We start from the raw sequence: 27553 nt of genomic DNA on the forward strand, positions 1-27553 counted from the left end.
AATAAAGATCATGAGGATATGACACGAAACCGATAGTGTGTAAAAAAACAACAATTGCACGATCAAGATTCGTGAATAAAAATACCAGTACTTTTCACGCCTACCAGGCAAACCGCTTAGAGCAGTGAGCTGAAAATGGGTATATAGCTGGAACAGTTACCATAGAAAGTCCTTGCAGTAGTACAGAACAATCGAATTACAAACCACTGAGTTATGATTTGAAAGCCAACTCCGTGTAGTAAATGTAAGATCGAGATACTCTAATAGAACAGTCACCCTAATAGAGCATTCAGCTAGTTTATGACTTACTCCACTACGAAATTTCTTGTTCACACTGTGTTGACTCATGGGACAACATTCCTGTAAATTTACCAATCACTGAAAGATGTGAATTAGTGGGACCACGTAACACTTTGGTCGGCTTCTGTAATGTGACATTTTGTAATTTTCTGTAGGTGTTCTCAGATATAGCAGTTACTTCGGCTCCTGTATCTAGTTTAAAAGTAACTTATGTTTGGTTTAGATTGATGGTACTTAGCCACTGTTTACTATTGTTGGAATGTATTGCTCCAATAAAGGAATTCTCATCAGGATCAACGCTGTCTTCAGTTATTTCAGACATTTTGTTACTGTAACATAGTGCACTGTAGTGTCCTGTTTTTCAACACTTGTGGCACTCAGCATCTTTTGCTGGGAATTGCTCTCTATTGTGCCATGGTGTTTTCCCACATCTGGTGCACTTGTTGTCGCTTTTAGACTGTTGTTTCTTAACATCAGATGGTGGCTTTTTGCCAGCTGCTTTCTCAGACTTTTGAACTCGTTTGTAATGTTTTCTGGAATTTAGCACCTCCAGGTCTAGTGGTTCACGACTGTCCTGGGCTGTTCCTCTCACAATACCTTGCTGCTTGTGGACTGCCTTGCTTTGGCGGGCCATAGTCACGGCTCTATCCAGGATTCAATTGCATCTTCTCTGATAACGCGTCGTCTAACAAACCCACTACTAATCTATCACGTATCATTTCATCATGAATAGTTCTGTATGCACAGTGTTGAACCAGGCAATGTAAATCTGTAATAAAACTGTCTCTCCTTTTCTCTGACGTCGCGAGTTAAACTTTGCATGCTTGAAGATGACATTGTGTTTCTTTACGAAGTGTAGGTCGAATCTCTCTTTGACTGTACTGTACTTCTTGTGGTCGGCATCACTTTATTCGAAAGAGGTAAGAATATCGTCAGCCTTGTCGCCCATGGAGTAAATCAGTGTGTTCACTTGACGCTCCTCTGGTTTCGAGGAAAGTCCAGATACTTCTCTGAATCTTTCAAACCGATGGATCCATTTCGGTCAATTGTCTGGCGAAGAAAAGTCAAACTGCTTTGGACCCTCGAGCAGTAAGGACGCCATAGACGAGGATGACTCAGTCTGACACCATGTTGTATAGTGATAATAATCATAGCTCAATCACATGGCATGCAGTCTAAAAATAGTACACGCATGCATACATTGATTAAATAATAATAATTACAGCATCATGCTACAATTGCAAAGTCTATTATTACAGAATTGTTTAAAGATTGGAGTGAACTGCTCCCCACATGTTATGGGAGTGAACTACTCCCCACATGTCATAACATGTGGGTAGTAGTTCACTCCAATCTTTTTACTCACATGGACGTGGGTGTGTACGGACAAACATAAGTAGGTAGGTAGGTACACACACACATACACACACACACACACACTTTTCCAAAAACAATTTCAGCAAACCAGGCACGTGCCCACGCCTGGAAAACTTAACTTTGATTAGGGATCATAGAATAAAAAAGTAGTGAAACAAGGGAATAGCAAAAGTAGCAAATCCCTATTTAAAATGTCAAGCTACTGGTGTATGAGTTCTTACCATCAGTTGGTGTGTACTTTAATGATGTTCCAGTGGATGTGACTAATACTACAAAATATACTATATCTGTGACATCATTAAATGTCACTACTAACAGTAGTACACTAACAATAAAGTAGAGGCATTGATGTCAGTATCTACACATGTAAAGCTACTAATGTAATGTCTAGTAACACTACTTCTGTAATAGTGACCTTAGATTATTTTATTACCTAAAATGTGATGTGTACATCATTTGGTGTTTTATAGTATCACCAAACATTGTTGTACCAGTGGAAGCACAAGAGTTTACTATCACTGAAGGAAGTAATGGATCAATCACATGTACAGCTACAGGTTATCCTCCACCAACAGTTGTATGGCAGAACAGTGATGGGAGTAGTCTAAGTAATATGAGACTAGTATCTGGTAGTGAAGTGATGTCATCTACTGGTGTTGGTAATGTGACTAGTGTAAGTGTAGAACTGATGATGACAGGAACTATGAGAGTAGACACTGGAAAGTACACATGTTCAGCTAGTAATATTGTCAGTAGTACTACTAGGAATATTATCGTCACTGTACAATGTAAGTTCTTAATATAATGCAATTTGCAATTGCTCCTTATGATAGCACCATGATAATTATTATTTGATAGCTTTGACTATGAGATAATACTCTAATACCACTTTATCTTCAACGTTCAAAGACACTGCTCAGGATTTAACTCGCTTATTGTCCAGGTAATATCTTTAGGAAATATCATGGATATGCACTTTGTTCATCATTTCAATGCCCAACCAGTTCGAAGATACTATACACTTAGACTCGTTGTATTAAGCAACACAGAGCATTCAATTGTGGGTTTGGGTTTACAGGTGAGAGTGTAGTTGCTAAATTTCGACTAGTTGACAGTTACTATATGACAAATGATTAGTATAATAATTGTTTGAGAATTGCATGAATGCATATTTCTACCCACCACGGGTTAGCCATTGAGCAGACCATGGAAAACACACAGGACATCTAGATTTAAATGAGTAACTTATTGTCCTCAATAATCTGGCGCTGTGTGTAAAGCGTAATGACATATGAGTAATGTTTTGAAGGCTATTTTATAGTCCATGCTATTAAAACCACTATCAAACTGATGTATGAAAGAAATAGGGAGTGATCAAGACACACAGTAGTGTGTCGTGCAGCCCAAGAAGTCGCGCGACATACTGGGTATATTGATAGGAAGAAAGAAAACATCATTTTCACACCTTTGTATCTCCGTGATACCTAATCTGATTGGAACCAAATTTGTTGCAGAGTTGCCCGCCAGCTAGGGGAGTCCACATTCCAAATTCAAAGGAAATTGCTCAAGCCATTTCCAAGTTAGAAGCAGCCAAAGTTCAGTTTTTTCTTTGTCTTTTCACACACTTGAAAAAATTGCTATAAAATGCAAACATGTACTCCGTTCTCCTTGAAATTCAGAAAGGAAACGCTGTAAAAAAGGAAGAGTGTGAACCCCAAAAAGGTATGGTGAAAAAGATGTGAAATTCAAGGTAGCGGCCAAGAAATGGCTGTGATGGTAGGTTAATAGTAACAAATTTTAATAACAAGAATTCAGGTGAATTTGGTGCTGCTTGGTCTTGGCACAAAGTTCACCTGAATTGTTATTAAAATTTTTACCATTAACCTACCATCACAGCCATTTCTTGGCCGCCACCTTGGATTTCACATCTTTTTTCACCATAGCCTTTCTGAGGGCCGCACTCTTTTTTTACAACTTGGGTGTTTTGGATTAGATTTCATTTCTTTTTGTATTTGGCCTTTGGCCGGCTTTAGGATTTTTAACCTACCATTTTTTTCTTTACCACAGGAAGAGGAGCAAGATGAAGCAGATTTTAAATACTTTAACTATTCAAATTTTATCAGTAAATGTACAAATTACATATATACACACATTTATTACATGTCTATTATTTCCTATAGATAACTTGTTTGCAGCTGATCTCTCTACTGGGTGACTTGAAATGTAGCTGAACTCTCTACAGAGTGATTTTGTTTGTAGCCAGTGGTGTAGCCAGGCCTCCACAGATGGGTGGGCACACTCACCCACACATTCACCCCATGCAACTAACTAGCACAAAGTGCGAGTCCATCCTTAATGGACTCTACATACATTTGGTTTAAAACTGAATGCATAAAGAAGTGCATAAATGTATCTAGCTAGCTAATAATACACTACGCTGCTGTTCCTGCAGCTTATTTCACTAGTCTAATGCTACTGCATGAATGATATAGAAGCTCTAGAAATTGAAACTAACTTATGCACCTATCAATGTAATCCCCGACTACCACTAATACGGGCTGAGGTGGGGGAAGATGGGGATTTGCAAAACTGAAAATTACAATTCCCCACCTACTGGGGAAATACTGGCGATGCAAACCCCGACCAAGTATTGACCTGCAAACCCCGGGAATACTGGGGCTGGGAGGGGATTTGTATGGCTGTGTGGCGTTGGTCTAGTGATGAGTTAGTTTGAGTGAAGTCTAGTATGAACGTAATAGTACCCAGGACACTCCTTCCTAAACTGAAAGCACACATCTTTGCTGTCTGAGTGAATTTCTTTAGTGAAGACAAATCCCCACTATGTCGGGGAAATTTAGCAATCAATTCCCCCACCATCCCCGACCTTTCTCCGCCCTCAGCCCGTATTAGTGGTAGTCAGGCATTACATTGATAGGTGCATTATTACACTGCCTTGTCTGGTCTCCCTTAACTCATCTGTACTTCTACATAACTCTTTATATTCCAACCTGACTCTTGAGATAATCGTACTGTGGTGGCTTAATTCAGCCGCCAATTGTAATTATTTGCCTCCAACCGACTTTACACCATTTTTGTTTATCACTTTAGGTCACTTCACCCTGCAAACAAAAAAAAACATCTGTGCTGTTGCTCACAATTCAATATTCCAGATATGAAAAATAGACTGGATTCCTCCTACCTCGTGTTCCTCTCTTCCCCGCCTAAAATTTGAATCATATGGTGATGTGCATTAAATAGAAAACACTGAAACTACCCAGATCACGTGATGTAATTATTGAACTTATATTAATATCAACTGCTGATTTACAACAAAAATATCGCACTACCAAGGTATGCACTATTTGTCTCTTGTCCATAATAACAAAAGCGAGTGGGCACCGCTCTCCTAGGAAAATTTGAGTAGGCACCACCCAGGTCCACCCTTGGCTACGCCACTGTTTGTAGCTGAACTCTCTATAAGGTGATTTGTTTCTTACTGATACAGTATCTCTGCAGGGTTACCTTGTCTGGCTTATCTCACTAAAGGGTTATTTGTTTTTGTAGCTGAACTCTCTACAGGGTAATCCTTCTAGCTGATCTCTCCACAGGGTGAATTATTTGTAGCTGAAATATCTGTAGGGGGATTTCTTTGTAGCTGAATTCTCTACAAGGTGATCCTTCTAGCTGATCTCTCTACTGGATGACTTATTTGTAGCTGAACTCTCTACAGGGTGATTTGTTTGTAGCTGAACTCTCTACAAGGTAACTTCTAGCTGATCTTTCTACAGGGCAATTTGTTTGTAGCTGAATTCTCTACTGGGCGATTTGTTTGCAGCTGAACTCTCTACATGGTAGTTTCTTTGTAGCTGAACTCTCTACAAGGTGACTTCTCTAGCTGATCTCTCCTGTTTCTAACAGAACTCTCTACAGGGTGATCTGTTCATAGTGGAACTTCTACTAGGTGATTTGTTTGCAGCTGAACTCTCTACATGATGATTTCTTTGTAGCCGAACTCTCGCTGATCTGACTACAGGGTGACTTGTTTGCAGCTGAATTCCCTACAGAATAACTTGAAATGTAATATAATTGAGTAAATTATAAATGCAGCTGAAAGCTCTATTAGGGTGACTTTCTATTAGACTATCTCAATTTCGCATTTGCTACACGTAGTTGCCTTTCGAATCATAACTCAGTGGTTTGTAATCCAATTCTTCTGTGCTACTGCAAGGACTTTCTATGATGATTATTCAAGCTACATACTGATTTTCAGCTTGTTGCTCTAAGCGGTTTGCCTGGTAGACACGAAAATGAATAGTTTTTTTATTCATAAAAATCGATCGCGTAATTTTGACACAGGTTGGGTTTTGTGTCATATCTCCATGGTTTTTATCCCGATTCCTTTCAAACCACAAGAAGGCACTCCTACGATGGTTGCTCCATCTACATATCAATTTTCAACTGATTCCTCCAAGAGGTTTACCCTGTAGGCATGACAGACCTTCGACCTTATTTTACACAAACAATCAGTCATAATACCGTGAATGTTTATCGGATTCCTACCAAAGTTGGTACTGAGATCTGCCTTAATAAGCCCTTTACGTGTGCAAAATGTCAGCCTGATCCAAGCATGCATTCATGTTTTATGGCGGATTCTGTGAAGTGTGTGAAATGAAGAAGATGAAGAAGAAAAAAAACGAAGAAATTGAAACGAAATTTTGTTTGCTCTTATCTCGGAAATGGCAGGAGTGATTTTCTTCAAATTTGGTATGTAGACTCCACTAACTGGCTAGCACTTCTCTAGCAAAATTTGGTTCCAATCGGATTAGAGATCACGGAGTTACATAGGTGTGAAAATTGTGTTTTCTTCCTGTTAATATACTCACAGTGTGGCACGCCGGCTTCTTGGGCTGCGCGACACACTACTCTGTGTCTTTACACACTACTGTGTATCTTGATATACATAATATTATCTAATCCAAAACAGCCAAGCTGTAAAAAAAAGAGTGCGGCCCTCAGAAAGGCTATGGTGAAAAAAGATGTGAAATCCAAGGTGGCGGCCAAGAAATGGCTGTGATGGTAGGTTAATGGTAAAAATTTTAATAATGACAATTCAGGTGAATTTGGTGCCGCTTTCTTTGTAGCTGAACTCTCTGCAAGGTAACTTCTTCTATTGATCTCTCTACAGAGTGATTTGTTTGTAGCTGAACTTTCTACATGATGGTTTCTTTGTAGCTGAACTCTCTGCAAGGTAACTTCTTCTATTGATCTCTCTACAGGGTGATTTGTTTGTAGCTGAACTCTCTACATGGTAGTTTCTTCGTAGCTGAACTCTACAAGGTGATTTCTTCTAGCTGAACTATCCCTTTCCATAGTTGCATGAACTCCCTATAAGGTAACTTTTTCTAGCTGATCTCTCTACAGGATGACTTGTGTGTAGCTGATCTCTAAACAGGTTTCTTGTTTCTAGCTGATCTCTTGAATTCTCTTCAGGGTGACTGCTCTATTAGGATGACTGCTCTATTAGAGTATCTCGATCTCGCGCTTGCTGCACCAAGTTGGATTTCGTGTTATAACTCCGTGGCTTTAAGTCTGATTCTTCTACACCATTGATGAGCCTTTCTAAGATGATTACTCCATCTGTACAACGATTTTCAAAGCATTACCCCAAGCGATTTATCTGGTAGGCATGGCAAGCAGTTGTTTTTTTTATTAGCTAATCTTGATTGCATAATTGTTACACACTGTTGGTTTTTTCGTTGTATCTTCCTGGTTTTTAGCTCGATTTCTTTCAAACCACAAAAGGTTTGAGGTTCAATAGTTAACCTATGCACCCACCAATTTTCAGCTTCTTCCCATACACGGTTTACCCTGTAGGCGTGACAACATATTGGTGTTATTTTTCGTGAATAATTGCTCATAACTCTTTGCCTGTTTATGGTATTCCAGCCAAAGTTGGTACCGAGATGCACCTTTATACTCCCCTTCTGTTTGCCAAATGTCAAGGCAATCGGATAAGGCGTTTGCATTTTATAGCAGTTTTTGTAAGTGTGCGAAAAGAGGAAGAAAAATAAGAAGAAAAAAAACGAGGAAACTAAGCCAAATTTTGAAGTCGCATATCTCGGGAATGCCTGAAGCGATTTCGCTCAAATTTGGAATGTGGAGTACTGAAGTTGGAGGGAGTGTCCACAGTAAAACATCGTCTTGTTTCATCAAGGCAGCACAGAGCTACGGAGGTGAGAAAATTGCATTTTCTTTCTTCCTGTCAATATACTCACGGGTGTTGCGCGCCGGCTTCTTGGGCCGCACGACACACTACCGTGTGTCTTGATATTGTTATGTCTTTAATGCACTTTTGTGATATGTGAAGAAATGCATCTTTAATCAAAGTAACTAATTTTAAGCTGTAAAAATGACACAACTAATTCTGTCTGTAAATAAAAACTATTGTTTAACAGTTCTGTAGTAATAAAACTTTTAGAAACTTCTATGACTGCTGTATTGCCGTGTGTCTTGATATATTTTATTTATTTCATGCCAATTATTTCCTACAGGATAACTTATTTGCAGCTGATCTCTGTGCTGGGTGACTTGAAATGTAGTTGAACTCTCTACAGGGTGATTTGAACTCTCTACAAGATGATGTGTTTCTGGCTGATCTCTCTATAGGGTAACTTGTTTGTAGTTGAACTCTCTACAGGATGGTTTCTTTGTAGCTGATTGCTCTACAAGGTGCCTTCTTCTAGCTAATCTCTCTACAGGGTGAATTGTTTGTAGCTGAACTCCCTATAGGGTGATGTGTTTGTAGCTGAACTCTATAATGTGATCCTTCTAGCTGATCTCTATACAGGGTGGTCTGTTCATAGATTAACTTTCTACAGGGTGATTTGTTTGCAGCTGAACTCTCTGCCTGTTTTGTAGCAAGATGAATAAATTGAATACTTAGCTGTCTCAAATTACTAATAGTGGAAAAGATAAACACTTACAAACACTTATTGTTTTACTTTTGTATGTCATAATAGGTACCATAAAAATGTTTGTGTAAAAATATTTTCGTATGATTTACATGAATGACTGCTCTATTAGAGTAGTTTGATCTTATGTAAAATTTTCATGTCATGCAATTTTTGCATACAAAAATTATTTTGCAATGAAAAAAATGCAAATTGCAGTACCAACTGTTTTGTGCTTACCATGGGGTGTAGCATCAGAATTCCACTTAATAAATGTTGATTAATGATTGTTCTGTTAGGTCATTAAGTGGGTGGTTTTCTTTATTTTTTTTGATTTTGAAACTCTTCCCAGCTTGCAAACTAAAAATTGCTCTGGTGGTGTAACAAATCGACACTACATCTATGTTTTAGTGACATCATCAGGGCAATGGAGACAAGGTAGAAAGGCCAACATATAATGCCATGCAGTTGTGACACAACCAGCTGGTGCAATAAGACCTTGACTATCTGAATGCTTTATTATTCATTTTTTATAAGTAACTGCTCTTGTTAGGTGAGCATTCTATTAAAGTAAGTGTATGTTCTATTAGAGCAGTTGAATGGAACTCTGTATGAAAACAATTGGACTTCATTTATTCAAACAAATTCACTTATCTGAACACTTTTATGATTGAACTGGCACACAGGTGTTTGGATAATGGAGGTCCTACTGTACTTATTATACATTACAGTTAGACAAAGCAAACACAGGTTTTATATGTTAACAAATTTACTTGGTTATTTGTGACCCAATCCTAGTAGTAATAATAATAATTTTAATACACACTGTCGTATGTATAGTTGCTCCAGAAATACTAGTTTCAACAGTCAACACTATTATTATTGATGGAGATGAAGCAGTGTTTAACTGTACAGTAGATGGTGATCCATTACCAACTATTAGTTGGTATATTAGTGGTGTTGATTTATCATTATCTAATATGGTTCCATTTGATCAAGAGGGAAGGATTGATGATGATCTTAGTACTACCACCATACTCAACACAACAACAGTGATGAGTACTTTAACGCTTAATACATCTACTCCATTTTTAGCTGACGACTATGTGTGTGTAGCTTCTAATAGTTTGGGAAATGTTAATAGTACTGCTATACAGCCTACACTGACAGTAAATGGTGAGTTTATTGCAAATACAACATCGTGATATGTTCCTGCATAGCTCCATGTGTGTGTATGTGTATGTGTGTGTTTGTTTGTATTCATGTTAGTCTGCTAAAGGTAGCTAGTGTGTAAGAAATGCAGGCTATATAGAAACTTTAGTCTGGTGAACTTTGGCTTTATATGTATGATTTAAACACTTTAAGTCACACTTCCTTAGCATTGACCTTAAAAGTAATTGAATGATTTCAAAGTAAACAATGAATTACAAAATACATCAGGTTACAATGTTGTATGAGTTACTAACTACAAAACAAAACTAGTTAATTAAAACAAACTAATTAAATTTGTTTGCTCATCATCAAGTTCTAGTACCTTATTCTCTCTTGGATAGATGGATAGTTGTCTGAAAACCTGTGCAAAAACTTAAAACAGGCTAACAGGCTAAAAACATACATAACACAGGATGCATGGATTTTGTCTGCTCTATATATCCAATCTTAGGTGGTGAAAACAGGGGGATTATGTCTCCACTTTATTGGTCAAAGGTATACTCAAATATAACAATAACCACTATAATAGAAGAATTATAATCCAATGACATGCCCCCAGACCACCAAGAATAGCTGTTCTATACTTAAATCTCTACTGTGTAATTTTCATTTCCAAATTTGGTCCTCCTATACTCTTTACACTGCTCCACCACCACCTTACCCAATCTTTAAAGGTACCACTGGGTAATGCATTAGAGTTTGAGCAAGCACTGCCAGTCCTAGTGCACAACTTTCAAACATAGTATTTAAATGCTCTAAACAAGTGAATTAGTAGTTTTATCAATCAATAGAAGACGCACTGGAGGTACTGATCATGTGAGCTAAAGGTAAATTATACCATATCTCTTTAGCAACATTATACCAGATGATGCAAATTTTTGTTGCTGACACTATTGTCATGATAAATAACCGTGCAAGCTGTATAAAAGGGGTGCGTCCTTAAAAATTCTGGGTAAAAAGTTGTGAAATCAAAGGTGGTGGCCATGAAATGGATGCAATGTTATTACACCTTTGTTGTTGCTACACCTTTTTTCATCCAAGCTATTGAAGTCTGCACCCTTTTTGTACGGCTTGGCTGTTTTGCATGGATTTCACTTCTGTTTGTACTTTAAATGCCACAAAACCAATCATCAGCAGGCTTTGATACTTGTTTTCACACAAATAACTGTTTCTTCTTATCTACAGATACAATGATGATCATATAACACAAACTAGTGCTCCATCAATACAGAAAAATACCTACCAATCCTACCAGTCATTACCATTTCATTAAACCTGTGTAAGCTGCTGAAATCACCTTATAGATAGTTCAGCTACAAACAAATTACCTTGTAGAGAGATCAGCTACAAACAAATCAACCTGCAGAGAGATCAGCTACACACAAATCAACTTGTATAGAGATCAGCTACAAACAAATCACCCTGTGGAGAGATCAGCTACAAACTAGACACAATGTAAGGAGTTCAGCTACAAGCAAATTACCCTGTAGAGAGTTCATCTACAAACAAATCAACCTGTAGAGCAATCAGCTAGAAACAAATCACCCTGAAGAGAGGTCAGCTACAAAAAATCACCCTGTAAAGAGAAACAAATCACCCTGAAGAGAAGTCAGCTACAAACAAAACACTTTGCAGAGAGTTCAGCTACAAACAAATCAAATTTTAGAGTGATCAGCAACAAACAAATCAACTTGTAGACAGATCAGCTACAAACAAATCAACCTGCAGAGAGATCAGCTACAAACAAATCAGCTTGTAGAGAGACCAGTTACACACAAATCAACCTGTAGAGAGATAAGCTAGAAACAAATCACCATGCAGAGAGTTCAGTTACAAGCAAAACACCCTGTAGAGAGTTCAGCAACAAAGAAACCACCATGTAGAGAGTTCAGCTGCAAACAAATCACCTTATAGAGAGTTCAGCTACAAACAAATTACCCTGTAGAGAGATCGGCTACAAACAAATCAACCTGTAGAGAGATCAGCTAGAAACTAGACACAATGTAAGGAGTTCAGCTACAAGTAAATCAGCCTGTAGAGAGTTCAGCTAAAACAAATCAACCTGCAGAGAGATCAGCTACAAACAAATCACCTTATAGACAGTTCAGCTACAAACAAATTACCCTGTAGAGAGATTGGCTACAAATTAATCAACCTGCAGAGAGATCAGCTACACTCAAATCAACTTGTAGAGAGATCAGCTACAAACAAATCACCCTGTAGAGAGATCAGCTAGAAACTAGACACAATGCAAGGAGTTCAGCTACAAGCAAATCACCCTTTAGTGAGTTCAGCTACAAACAAATCAACCTGCAGTAAGATTACCCACAAAAATGCACTTTGTACAGAGTTCAGTTACAAATAAATTACCCTGTAGAGAGATCAGGTAAAAGCATTCACCTTGTAGAGAGTTCAGCAACAAAGAAACCACCATGTAGAGAGTTCAGCTGCAAACAAATCACCCGGTAGAAAGATCAGCTAGAAGAAGTCACCTTGTAAAGAGTTCAGCTACAAAGAAACCATCATGTACAGAGTTCAGCTACAAAGAAACCACCATGTAGAGTGTTTAGCTGCAAAAAATCACCTGTAGAGAGTTCAGCTAAAAACAAATCACCCTGTTGAGAGATCAGCTAGAAGAGGTCACCGTGTAGAGAGTTCAGCTACAATGAAACCACCACATAAAGAGTTCAGCTGCAAATAAATCACTTGTAGAGAGTTCAGCTACAAATAAATCCCCCTGTAGAGGGATCAGCTAGAAGAAGTCACCTTGTAGAGAGTTCAGCTACAAAGAAACCATGATGTAGAGAGTTCAGTTACAAACAAATCACCCTGTAGAGAGATCAGCTAGAAGAAGTTACCTTGTACATAGTTCAGCTACAAACAATTCACCCTTTAGAAAGATCAGCTAGAAGAAGTCACCTTGTAGAGTGTTCAGTTACAAAGAAACCATCATGTAGAGAGTTCAGCTGCAAACAAATCACTCTGTAGGGAGCTCAGCTACAAAGAAACCGACATGTAGAGAGTTCAGCCTCAAACAAACCACCTTGTAGAGAATTCAACTACAACAAATCATCCTGTAGAGAAGAAGCTACCTTGTAGAGAGTTCAGCTACAAAGAAACCATCATGTAGAGAGTTCAGCTACAAAGAAACCACCATGTAGAGAGTTTAGCTGCAAACAAATCACCTGTAGAGAGTTCAGCTACAAACAAATCACCCCGTAGAAAGATCAGCTGGACGAAGTCACCTTGTAGAGAGTTCAGCTACAAAGAAACCATCATGTAGAGAGTTCAGCTGCAAACGAATCACCCTGTAGAGAGTTCAGCTACAAAAAAATCACCCTGTAGAGAGTTCAGCTAGACGAAGTCACCTTATAGAGAGTTCAGCTACAAAGAAACCATCATGTAGAGAGTTCAGCTACAAAGAAACCACCACGTAGAGAGTTTAGCTGCAAACAAATCACCTGTAGAGAGACCAGCTAGAAGAGGTCACCTTGTAGAGAGTTCAGCTACAAAGAAACCATCCTGTATATAGTTCAGCTACATTTCAATTCACCCAGTAGAGAGATCAGCTGCAAAAAAATATCCTGTGGGGGATAATGGGCATGTAATAAATATATGTATATAATTTGTATAATTACTAATAAAATCAAAAATAATTGAAGTATTGCAAATTTTCTTTAAGTTCTTTTCTTCTTCCTGTGGTAAAGAAAAAAACACATGGGTTAAAAAAGCCCCAAAGCCAGCCATAGGCCAGCTTTGCAGTATACAAATACAAAAAGAAGTGATATCTGATCAAAAACAGCCAAGCTGTAAAAAAAGGTGCGGCCCCCAAAAAGGCCATGGTGAAAAAAGATGTGAAATCCAAGGTGGCGGCCAAGAAGTGGCTGTGATGGTAGGTTAATGGTAAAAATTTTAATAACGACAATTCAGGTGAATTTTGTGCCACTTGGTCTTGGCATCAAATTCACCTGAATTGTCGTTATTAAAATTTTTACCATTAACCTACCATCACAGCCACTTCTTGGCCGCCACCTTGGATTTCACATCTTTTTTCACCATGGCCTTTTTGGGGGCCGCACCTTTTTTTAAAGCTTGGCTGTTTTTGATTAGATTATATAAAACAGCATTAAATATAACAAAACACTTACAGGTGGCTGGATAGAGAATTTTTTAAAAATCGTAAAACTTGAATTTTAGTCTCACTGCTTCACTCACTGCTTCACCCACTGCCTCACTCCTTACTGACCGCAGTCGTAAGGCTAGATACCAAACAAAGCAGCGCACAGTCACCATTTTACACCACAATAATAAACTCACTAGTGGGATGTGCCTTTTGGGGTTCCGACAAGTGTAGGCCCTCTGCACTTTGTCTTCTTTTATCTTCAATCAGGTTGCTCGTCTTCTTCATCCAACGAAACCATATTGAGGCATCAATTTCTGTATCAACACATTCTTTCAGCAACATATTATATAGATGCCACAGAATTATTTCAAAGCTGGATTTCAGAAGTGCTTCAGTCCTGGCGCTACTATAAGACTAGATATGTGCAAGCATAGTGCAAGTTTGCGATTGGAATCCCGTTCGCGATAGGTTCGCGACCACGTCCAATTAAAGATCTAGGTGGACTAATAGCAATAGAGTACAGTGACCATACCTCTTAACAATCTTGCTGTTTACGTAATAGTAAACAAAATGACCTCACCCCTTATTGGTTTAGCTAGCTGCACACCTCTTGGCTGACTTGAGATATGCTCTAATACAACAGTCATGTATGATATTCTTACAGAACAGTCACAAGTTACCACAAAAACTAAACAAACTAGTATTTTTTTTAAATTGTAAAAATTTAAAAATGAAATAGGGATCTACAGTACAGCTCAAAGGTAATGTCGCGAGTATGCACATGCGAGTAATGCTCGCATCTTCTCGTGGGATCATTATTTTGCAATGTACTGTACAATACCTGTGGAATATCGCGTGGATATGCACTAGCCACGCGAGAAACTCACCACACATGAGAACACTCGCTACTGAGTTTAGTAACTTCATACAACACTTAAATCACATAAACATTTGTGATCGGTCCCATAATTATGTTCGTGCAAGGCTAGCTAGTTAATTATACAGTAGAATGCAATAAACGCACGCTGGGTCCGCAGAACGCAATGGGTCGAATATTTACGAAAACGAAAAAATCCGTAAATTCTAAAGTGCTTGTTTCACAATAAGGGAAAGTGATAACACCAACAACCTTGGTAGCATCGTGATCCCAAAAGCAAGAGGAGTTCCAAACTCTTTGTTTCGTGTCAGTACTCTAAAGGAGACAGAAGATATCAATGTTAGTCTGCCTTGCATTGGACAAGCGGTTCACTATCGCTTTTTCTCACGTTCGTTCGCCTTCGCCGGTACCCCGTGGACATATGAAAGGCCTGGAAGACAAAACGTACCCAGCAATGGATTTTCTTGTTCATGGAGAATTCGATGGTGCAAGTTTCATCTTGGTAGAGGACTGCATCCGTATGTTATGATTGTTTTATCACACGCCTGTAGTTTATTGTCACTGTACAAATCGATTTTTTGCTGTTAGCACTTATAAGCCCCTTCGTAGTGCTGTAACTTCGAAATTTCTTGGCTTCTAGAGTTGAAACTTCGGTTGACCATTCCTTTAACTACCTAGATAAAGAAAATACAAATTAGAAAAATGCATTAACTGGGGTTCTGTGGCATTACTTGGCAACCAATCCATCTAGGTTTACGCCTACTGCTAGCTACAGTACTGACTGTAGTCCGTGACAGAGTCAAGGTTAAGGCAGTAGCTAAGTTACCGAGTATTCGGTTGAACACAGGCATTGCAATAGGAGACTACACAGCTGGCGGAACTGAGCCAGTGTCGCCTCCCAAGACCATAGGTGAGACCTGTTATCTCGCCTTGCGTGATGCTCTCGAGTAAAGTTAGCTATCGTGGAGCATTACTGTAGCCTTGCTGCATCCACACGGGTCACTCGAGCACACGTCACGTGCGTCGTGCGTGTACATGCGACGTTACCCGTGAGCTGTACTGTATGCAACAAAAAGTGATGAAACAAGAGATGAATGATGGTAATACAGCATAGCTCAGTGGGAAAGTCCCTACTTTGGCACATTATCTATAACAATTATTTTGCTTAATGCTGAAGCAGAGACTTTCCCACTGAGCTATGATGTAATACCATCATTCATCGCTTGTTTCACTACTTTTTGCTGCATAGAACAACATAGCTCAGTGGGAAAGTCCCTACTTTGGCACATTATCTATAACAATTATTTTGCTTAATGCTGAAGCAGAGACTTTCCCACTGAGCTATGATGTAATACCATCATTCATCGCTTGTTTCACTACTTTTAGTTGCATAGAACAGCATAGCTCAGTGGGAAAGTCCCTACTTTGGCACATTAGCCATAACGATTATTTTGCTCAATGCCGAAGTAGGGACTTTCCCACTGAGCTATGCTGTAATACCACCATTCATCTCTTGTTTCATCACTTTTTGTTGCATAGATCCCTACTTCATTTTTAAATTTACAAGTATAAGAAAAAATTAGGAATTTTAAATTAGAGTAGGGACAGTGTGTAGTGCTGCAAAGAAAGTATTGAAATAAGCTGGATCGAAGTAGTACGTATTGTCCAAATACTGTAAAACTATGAGAAGTGAGTATATTCCTACTGTGCTCTTATACTTGTTTGTGAATTTTTTTGCAAGTTCATGACCACTAAATAGCCTGCTTTTCACAAAACCAGCCACAACATTTTAAGAGTTAATCACAACACTATCATACTAGATTATTATTATTATTATTATTACTAGGACCGCGTCACATACAACCAAGTACATGCACCAACGTTGCAACCTACCCATTGGGCAAGTATAAACAGTGGCATAGGTAGCACTCATAGCAGTGTGCGTGTACCAGTGGAAATGATACATATGCATACATACACAGGTAAGGGAGTTTAACTGGCATCAGAAAACCACAATACTAAAACACAACCTACACAAAAACGAAGTTAAGTTAGCTATATTGAAAGTAACTATATATTGTAGGTGTGATGTGTCTCTGAAGATGACTCAGCTGATGATCCCAATCAAGCCAATATGGCACAACAGACTCTGTTGTAACTAGAGGCCACTGGTGATGTACCAGTATATCAGCGGTGTGGCATTGGCACAGTGATCACAGTCTATAATAATATGCATACAGCCATGCACAACATACAGGAGATATATACACATTGTTGTATATTCAGCACTGCATCGGCTTCTTGTTTAGATATTACAGACTCACAGTAGAGTAGTAGTTAAGCCGAGTGGAAAATACTTCCAGCCGCTAGCAAGCCAGATGAAGGATTAAGATGTATAATACAACTACCGGTACAAGTATTACATTACTCATTACCTTGTTGTTCCAGTTGGTTGTTTATGAGCGCATCAGCTGGTATCCCAACTGGTCACTCAATCAGCTGGTTGTTCCGGCACTGCATGACTCCTGGAGCGCATATCCTGCACACAAAATACACAGTTACAAACATTTAAACATACTTGTAATGTTGTTGTTTACCAGTAAGGTGGCATCTGGCCTCTCCGCGGACGTTTACTAAATCTTCTCCTTCGAGCAGTCTGTAATTAAACAAGGGTGTGGTGCCAGGCGTTATATAGAATTACACATATGGTAAAGTCATCAGCACGAACAGGCGTACTTATTATACGGTTGTGCCTTCATTCACAGGCGAATCTATCCTCGCTTAGTTCATGTCTCTAGGCCTCGTAGTTTTCTCAAACATTATTTATTATTTATTTATTCATTCATTCATTATTAATGACGTAATTTTAACCGCATTTCGTATTATACTTAGTACTTGGTTGTATAACTAGGCTCGGGGCAAATACAACCAAGTACAATCACCAATGCAACAACCTACTAATGGGGCATTTACAAACAGTGCATGGCCAACACAGTGTGTGCAGGTAGAAAAGATGCACAGTAATATTTTCTGGAGGAATTGACTGGCACATATGCATAAGGGATGTGTTAGTATGCAATTACAATCAGTGATTATCCGACCATGGAGATGTGAGGCTTCAGATGGAGAGCTATGCATTATCACACAAACTTACCATCTGGAAACTGCACCTTCTTCGCACAATGGACTGCCAGGTGAGGCTTTTTTCCATCCCATACACGAGTAAAGGTAGCCTAGTTACACGAGACTAAAGAAACAAGACTATCAAAGTGTTGTAACCAACACAAACTAACCCCAGCAATTAGTAACAACTTCCAATCATGTTGTATATTAAGCAGGAGTAGCAACCACTCATCTTCCAATCAAAATAGTCGCTGTTGCCCACTTTCAAATACAGTAGTTCGCTTGTCTAGTGGGCATCACATAATAACTGTTTTAATCGGCGTTAAATAGAATTGTCATATGTTTCTATCACCTCCACGAGAATACCCGCCCATTATACAATTGTCTCTTCATACAACATGGATTCTATTCCCGGTGAGTGCGAAGCCTTAGGCCTTGTAGATTTCTCAAACATTATTTATTAATTATTTATTTATTTCATTATTAATGATGTAATTTTAACCGCATTTCGTATTATTGTTAGTACTTGGTTGTATAACTAAGCCCGGGGTAAATACAACCAAGTACAATCACCAACTGGATAACCTACTAAGAGGGCATATATAAATGGTGCATGGCGAACACAGTGTGTGCAGGTAGAAAAGATACACAGTAATACAATTCTAGAGGAATTGACTGGCACATATACATGGGGATGCATTAGCAGACTATGGTAAGACTGGGGTAAAAGCAGAGTATTTCAACTGTCTGTCACCTACAACTGATATCTGAGTTATGTATATATTTAACATGAGCTGTGTCATTTGTACTAAAATGATCACATGATTCCGTGGATACGCCGCAAGACCAAAAAAAAATGTAGAACAAATGTGGCTAAATGCAATACCAGAATTTCATGGATATGTCAGTGTGTGCAAGTATGTGAAGCATTGCCAATAATGGCAGACAGTAGCTACATATAATAATAGCAGTTGTGCATACCACATCTGAAGTGGCACCACATTCCTTAATTATTGTCTGAAAAGTAAAGTATCCATTATGCTTCATTGTCAGCTATGCTCAACCTGTTACGCAGCATTTCAAATCAAGAACTGTTCGAAAAGCATCTCTGCAATCCATGCATACCAAAAGAACGAAATGGTACCGAATGCCCCAGTTGTATTAATTATTGTCTGAAAAGTGAAGTATCCATGACACTTCATTGTCGACTGTGTTCAACCCGTTACACAGCAGTACATATCAAGAACTGTTTGAAAAGCACCTCTGCTATTAAAATAGCCACTATAACAAAATTAATACAGACAATTTCCGTTATGTGGAAGGGAAGCCATCACATGCTATCGCCAAATCAACACTTTTCGCTGTCAACAAAGATGAATGGAACACAAAGGAGGACACTGGTAAGTCCATGAAGAATGCATCGTACATACTGCGGTATGCCAAAAGGCACCTGTCAGGCTGAAGCGACATCGAACAGTGAAAAAATCAAGTCCATAGCCTTAGCTGTTATCGAGTTACACTTGTCTGAAGGAATCAGTCAATTACTTACTCAGTCAGTAGAAAATTCTGTTAAATAAACTATTTTTTAAATTATGTTACAACTTGTTGAAAGTGTTTCAGGTTAATCTGATAGCTTGTTTGGGCTTAGTTTTACCTAACCAATACTGCCTCATCATCGTCTGGGAAAATTGAGGCTGTTTTTTGGGTGATATTATTTCATTGGCCATGCCTACTCCTTTGTGGTCCCTACTATACACTACTATCATAGTGTATGATTAGACTGTTTGAGATCAAATCTGAGGGCAATTCTGGTAGTTGTGTGTGCTATTTTGCTTTAACTACAATACAATTAAAAATATATATATATTTGGAGAGAATCTGAGATTTTTGTTAGTAATTTCCCCCTCCACTTGGTCTACAAACCCACACTGTGTTGCACAATATACACCACTTTCATATGAAAAAAGTGGGTCTTATACTTTCTAAGGTGAGCTACATACATAGCTGGCAATCTTCTGTTTTCACAGTTACTTGATAATCATCCAAAGAGGATGTATGATGCTGAGAAGATAAATGCTGCATATTGTGGTGGTGTAATTAACCAGAGGAGGAAAAAATACTAGTCCTGATAGATTCCTTCTTAGATATTCTTGATTCAAATCTTGATATCCATGAACCATTGTGTGTGCAACAAGTCAGTATTGTTAGACAGTTTTTGGAAACTTTTGCCAATGTAGATATTTTTGTTCCATAGAGTTACTTCAAACCCATTGTAATGAAATTTAATGATGCACGAACAAAACTTCTTAAGTAACACCCAAATAAAAATTAATGGGCCTTAAAATTGAAATAGTTCCAAGTAAAGTCGCTTGTTGGAGCTACTGTAACAGGCTATTACTGTAACAAGGTAACTTCTTGAGGTAAGTTTGCTCATGACAAGAAACACCAGTATTTCCTGGGGTGACTTGAACTGGCTGATTATAACAAGTTGAAATTTCTCTAGCTAGTGGCTGATATTTTGATACCTTTTCATCTTCTTTATCAAACACATGAATATCGACTGGACATGAAATCTTTACAAACCTAATACACAACTATTACTAAATAATTAATAAATGTGACCGGATTTGACAACACCAGGCTTCCACACACATCCAGTTGAGTAAGATTTGACCATTTAGTTATAGCTATTGATCTACAATTTTCACACAATTCTCGCATTACATTATGCAATGACAAGTAAAAATTTGACAGATACTCCTACATTGAGTTATGTTCCTCTAAACTCACTAATCTGGATGTGTGTGGAAACCTGGTTTTTGTCAAAACCGGTCACAAATAGTCAAGCTTAACAAACATGCATAAGAATCATGTGATTGAGATACTGTAATAGAGCTGCAATTTTTTTGTCATACCTACTGGCTAAACTGCTTATGCAAGCTGGTTGAATTTCTTGCATGTGTTAGCCAAATATCAAGGCACAAACATTTGGTAATGTAATGGAAGTCTGTTTAATTCATAACCTGAAAATCAACCATACACCATACTTGCATATACCAAGTGTGTTTCATGATCCCTTTATACATGTGATGTTCAGTAACTAAATGATATAAAATTTCAAAACAGTACAAATGTCTTTTAAAGTCTAGTTATTTACTTTACCTATAGGAAAAATAGACGAAAGCCAGCAAATACAAATCTAATCTAAAACACCCCAGCTTGTGGCCTTCCATGAAAGGTGGTTGCCAACAAATGGCCGCAATGATATTATCTCGATTAATTTGTACTGTTTACAAATTATGAAATGGTATAGATATCATTTCAGCCATTTTACATCTTTTTCATATTATCTATTTTTGGAAGTCACAACACCCTTTTTCACAACCGGACTGCAATGGATTAGATAACTACACAAGATACAAAACAAAACACAATACTACAATTAAACAAACAAAACAAAAACACACATACTCAATACCAACACACAATTAATGGTATGATGGAAAGAATGTACAGATTGATATTAAGCACATCATTCCACTATTTACGAAAAAGAAAACCAGTGGCTGTTGATATATGACTGTAGAGGAACAACAGTCAGTTCATGAGCTCTTGTACTGGAAGTATTAAGAAAATGAAAAGTGAAGAGATGTTCTCTTATTGAGGATGTCATCTAGGCAGATAGAAAGTTATGATGATTAGTGAGGCTAGGCTAGTGCAGTTCATCAAGACAATCATTAGATGGCTGTAGTATATAAATAATATGGTAACTGTGGTTGTTGTGTACGCTGGTGATTGTTGTATTGATTAACTGAAGCATTATCACTGACTTGTGAGTAGTTTGTGAATGAAACAGCAACTGCCACACAACTTTATGCCAAGCATGTAAAGGAGCCAAACTGCACATGTTGGGTCTTCACACCTTTTCCATCATCACTATTCATCCAATTGGTGAAAATGTTAATTCTGTTAATAGTTTTCTTCTTTCTATTTTCCTCAAGAGTCAGCTCAACATTAGCACTGTACATAGTTTGCATTTTCCTTTTAAAGATGTCTTTGTTGTCTAGAGGAAAAATCAATGGACTATTGAGTTATCTCTTACAATTGTAGTAATAGAATGCATGAACAGCTAAATAATCAATTTGTTATACTGAAATAAACTAAAGGCAATGTATTTACATAAATCACAATATTATGTATTGTGCCATTTGTATTACAGTCACCATAGTCAGTAATCCATCTGGTACACCAGTTAGTGGATCTACTAACACATTTGACTATCCCATATTGAGTAGTGTCACTCTGACTTGTATGGTGGACCCTCCACAATCAGGCTTTGTCACCTACTCGTGGAACACTACAGGATGTTATGTAAACAATTGTGGAGAAAGAAGGTGTTTCCCTGCTGGTCAGACAACACAGAGTGTATGTAAAATTGGTGTGTTTGCAAAAGATGCTGGTACTATCACCTGTACTGCAACTGTCAGAGGTGTTGACTACACCAGTGAACAATTCACACTCCGCATATCTGGTATGTATTGATTTTGAGTGCATACATAATACTGTGATTAATAATGTAATTTACTTAGTAGATATTAAAAAGAAAACAGCCAAGCTGTGAAAAATGTGCGGCACTTCCAATAACACTAGGGTGGAAGAAAAGATGAGAAATCCAAGGTAGAGGCCAAGGAAAATGGCTGTGATGGTAGGTTATTGAAAAAAAACTTTAATGATGGCAATGCAGGTGAATTTAGTGCCAAGCAGGCAGCACCAAATTTATCTGTATTGCCGTTATTGAAAAATTTGTCATTAACCTACCATCACAGTCATTTCTTCGCTGCCACCTTGGATTTCACATCTTTGGTGTTTTTGAAAGAGTTGCACCCTTAATTACTAATTTATTTATAAGGGTATGTACTTGGTGCGAAGAGAGTGATGATCCAGCTGTAGGATCACAATTACAAAATTCAGGTGCATATTAACCTTGGTAACTAGGATATATACAGTAGTAACTAACAGTAGTAACTCACAAACACACACACACATGCGAGTGTGTGTCATATGTAGTGTGTGTGAATCTGTGTGTGCTTGTGTGTATAGTGTGTGTGTGTGTGTTGTTGTTTCCTTGAGCAAGAAACTTTACTCACACTGCTCCGGTCTACCCAGCTGTTAAAATGGGGACCTGGTGGCCTGGTGCCAACTGGGGAAGCAGCCCACCCAGCTGTAACATCAATGGGTACCGGCTCAACTGTCTATGTCTCATATAGCAGTTGAAGGTCCAGGTGGGACTTTGGGTGCCCACACCTTCACCTGTGAGACATGGTACAGCCTCCTGTGGGTTACTAGTCCTTCCCCAGGAGGGAATTCCTGCACTGACTCATAGCACTTGAGTAGCACACAGGTGCTCCAGTGCTGGCCACTGGCAGTGTGACCATGTAGCAGCAGCTGAAGGCTTTGCTTTTGCTTTGCTCTGTGTGTGTTTGTGTATGTGTGTGTGTGTGTGTGTGTGTGTGTGCATGCGTGTGTGTGTGTGTGTGTGTGTGTGTGTGTGTGTGTGCATGTGCGTGTGTGAGTGTGGCTGTACATTAACAATCCTTGTAAGCAACTAGACATGGTAATTTGTTGTATTAGTTAATGATTGGTGACGGTAACACTTGTTAGGTATCACAACAACCAGAATAACAACTGCTGGTAGTACTCCAGCAACTGATTTGATTAATAGTCATCAAATGGAGGACTACTCGTTTCTTATGGAACCTTTAACTCTTGACTACTTTGGTGTAGTGTTTCGTTGTATTAGTGGACTAGGACCTGGTACTGATGCTAATACTGTACTGGGTGGATGGCACTTTGGTGGAAATAAAATACATATTGCCCAACAGTGTGGATCAGTATTTCAAGTACGTTCAGCAAATTCTAGGAACTTTCCGGCAGTAATTAATTTATATCCATGTGGATCATTATCACCTGATGAAGAAGGTGTTTACTCATGTATGATGATGAACAGTTCAATGATGGTACAGACCACAAGGGTGGGTTTGTACCTTAGTGGAAGAAGTGAGTCACGTGATATGTACCCCATCACCTCATTGTTAACCATCTTTCATCTCTCTACACAGCTGCTCCATTTATAGACCCTCCATCATCATCTACTGTAATAGTTGCTGTTGGAGATTCCCTAACATTGTCCTGTAGCTCACAAGGTTCTCCCCCAGACACATTCACCTGGATGAAGGATGGTGCTCCAGCACCACTGACCCCTACTTTGATACCAGTAAATCATGACACTTCTAATGCAGAGTTCCGTAGTGACTATACCATAAATAATGCTACTAGAAGTAATAGTGGAACATACACATGTACTGTGACTAATCCAATTGGAAGTGATAGTGAAACCATCACTGTTGTAGTTACTGGTGAGTGACATTTGTGTACTGTTCTCATACCACCCATAATTATTGCCGGATACTGTGGTGAAGCACTGTATACATTTTAGCATTAGATTCAATCTGGTGTCTGTGTATGTACACAATAGCATACTCTGTATGTAATTCCTAAATGAGTCATTCTCTGTAACACTAGTGGTTCAACAGCTTATGATAGTGATGAATAAATGTATCAATATTTTTGTGGGTTTTGACTACATACATAGGTGCTAAGGCAGCTTTTATTTAGGCTGGGAGTTTTAAAAAATTACCTACAACAATATTAATGCTGCATCCATACATCATACTAGTCACATCATTTCAGCAATTATGCAACTATACACCCTCTTATGTTCAGAAACTATTAAAATAATAATAAAAACTTTTAATTGTCATGTGAAGGTGGCATATCAGCTAAGGCGAAGGACTTTGACATTAATACAGTGTGTTTATATACATACAGCTCTGGGCCCCAGCCTATTATGCTCAAACTTGAACCTGTTATGCTTTTGAGCAGTGCTCAAGATCAAGATGCGTAATTATGATTTCAAAATAACTCAAAAGCTAACCATGTTATGAAAATGTATTAGTATTTCCTGATTGTTGTATTTGAGTGACTACTCTATTAGAGTATAATGATCTTATTTCTGTAAAGTGCAGTGAATGCAGTGAACTGATTGGTTGCTGTGGCACACTCCTGGAAGTAGTGGCAAACGCCACCATTTATTTAGGACTCTCTTGCAGAAATGTACCCATATTTACACTGTCTAACATTTTTTCCTAGCTATACACACCACCCTTTCACCATACCGAGTTCTATCATTGCCTACTTTTCCCTAATGCTAATTACATAACATTTTCCAGAAAGTTGGTAGTGTACTTAACAATACACAACAATCAACAAGAACACAATGACACAATAATGGCAAATGTGATTATGCATGACATATTATACAATATAAAGAGAATGAATTTGGATGAATAGTGGGTAACTGAGGAAATCATAGGGAGGGCAATAAGCTGTTCCACAAAGAGGATAGATGAAAATAACATGTGTGACTTGATATTGTCTGGAAAACAAGTGATAGTAGCAAACAACTAAGACATGTCAAACCACAGCAACTGATGAATAGCAGCCAAAGATGACACACATAGCTAAGTTACAAACATTAATATTGGCATAAATTGATAAAGCTTTACAGCTACAAAACTAGCATATAATTCACCTAAATTTCTAAGCTTGTCTTACTCCATATAATAAAAATTATGATAATATACAGACTGTCAATACAGTATTATTGTAGCTAATAGATTTAATGTTACAATAACACAATACAGACATGCATGCAATCCAGATGCATGTATATGATTCAAGACCATAAAATATGCAACTAAGTGAGTCTATAAGTATAAAGGTGTGTACAACCATAGTACGAATGTATGCAGCAGGCTTGCAAATGGTTGTGTGCAAGCATCACCTACCTGTATGCAGCAACAAATGTGCAAATGCATTTCTGAGCATAAAGTGAGTCTGCAAATAGCAACAGTCATTGCTATGCAGCTTTTATTGTTCAAGCACATAAGTAGATAAGCAAAACATAAACACATATGCAGCAGCAACAGTTGTACCCAGAGTTTGAATATAGCAAAGTACTATACATACAGACATTGGAAAATATGATTAAACTTACAACTGGAGTTACATATGTCATATATAAGCCTGCAATAATTTTAGACATTGAGTTATGCATGGCTTTATACCCACTGATCTCATGAATTTGCATAGAGATATAGCAGTTAATATTGTACTTCTAGTTTTAAGTATAAGTGTACTCTTGTGCACACAAACACTGACAAAGGCAAATGCAACTGAGGTTTGGAGGTATGTACCCCCGTAAAAAGCTGAGGTTAATAAGGTAGGCAACAACTTATGTACACAAGAACAAGTGTGGCACATCCAGAACATAATATTACATATGGGTCATTCCATGTCAAATCAACAAGGAATTTAGGATCACCTCTCGGATTTTGACGAAACTTAGTGTGTTTGTAGTACCTGTGGTGCTTATCACTCATGAAAATTTTTAGCTCCATACATTCCATAGTACCTGATTTATGACCACAAATATTTTGAATATTTCATGAAAATTTGGTCCATCTCTAGTTATAAAATTGAATGCAACTTTAATCTGTGTAAATATTTTTAAACACAATTTTCACTGATGGAAGACTGTTGATTGACCTTTCCAATGATCCCTAAATTATGGGATATCTACTTAATTATGGTTCAAAAGTACTTCATTGAAAACTGTAATCCTTTGTATTTTGAAAAATGCTGCTTGAAATTTTTCAAATTCTTTTGTGAATAATGATTGGGTCATAGTCTATGTTTGATAAAATTTTTGTGGTGGGACCACAATGGGCTCAAGAGATATAATGAATTATGTTGTGGTATGCAGTGGAATTTGCAGGCTATTATTGCTGTATTGGAGTGTACACCTCCAATAACCACTCACAACAAGGCTTTACCAAGTTTGTCTTACAGAGTGAAGGTGTCTGGGTACATTGGAACCTGTATTAGTGACCACCTGTATTGAAAGGCCACCTATATACTGCAGTTAAATTATACTTCTTTAATGTATTGCACAAAAGCATCAACCCTTTCTAGCAAATCCAAAAGTGGTCCTTATTAGACAGGGTTGACTATAAATTATAGATCTGACCACCATGTGTCCCTAAACATCATGTAAATGTTGTACCATCTCTTTACAAGTACCTTCTTTATTAAGTTGAATCCCACTGTAGTGGATTTAGCCATATTTAAGTTCCGTATGTGGCTGCATAGATACATACAACAGGACTCCTCAGAAGGGATACCTGGATACCTTGATAACCAGGACACCTGTTTATACACTGTACTCCCACTCTAGCGGTGCACATATATTTGGACCAAGATACTTCTGTGGCTTCTGTAATATGAGCACTTTATTATGGTCCTAAGAATGGAGGGGTTTTACCATATACGTACATGCATTGATTGTACCTCAATGTGTGAAATTAATTACTACATTACATTCACAACCACTTTGAAGATCAAATCATAAATTCATACACATACTCACATAGGAAGTAAATATGTTGACCACATATTTACCATTTACCTGTA

At 38.1% G+C, this 27553-nt stretch overlaps 1 protein-coding gene across 1 annotated transcript in view; it reads left to right on the forward strand.

Moving 5' to 3' along the window:
* LOC136255273 (uncharacterized) overlaps positions 1-27553 on the forward strand; it is a 159972-nt gene that overhangs the window by 26536 nt on the left and 105883 nt on the right. The window contains exons 8-12 of the mRNA XM_066047999.1: positions 2148-2465; positions 9468-9803; positions 22182-22493; positions 23624-24019; positions 24082-24378. Of these exons, the coding sequence (XP_065904071.1) occupies positions 2148-2465; positions 9468-9803; positions 22182-22493; positions 23624-24019; positions 24082-24378 (1659 nt within the window). The remainder of the gene's footprint in view (positions 1-2147; positions 2466-9467; positions 9804-22181; positions 22494-23623; positions 24020-24081; positions 24379-27553) is intronic.

This window comes from Dysidea avara, chromosome 5 (assembly GCF_963678975.1).
Source record: "Dysidea avara chromosome 5, odDysAvar1.4, whole genome shotgun sequence".
Classification (NCBI taxonomy): domain Eukaryota; kingdom Metazoa; phylum Porifera; class Demospongiae; order Dictyoceratida; family Dysideidae; genus Dysidea; species Dysidea avara.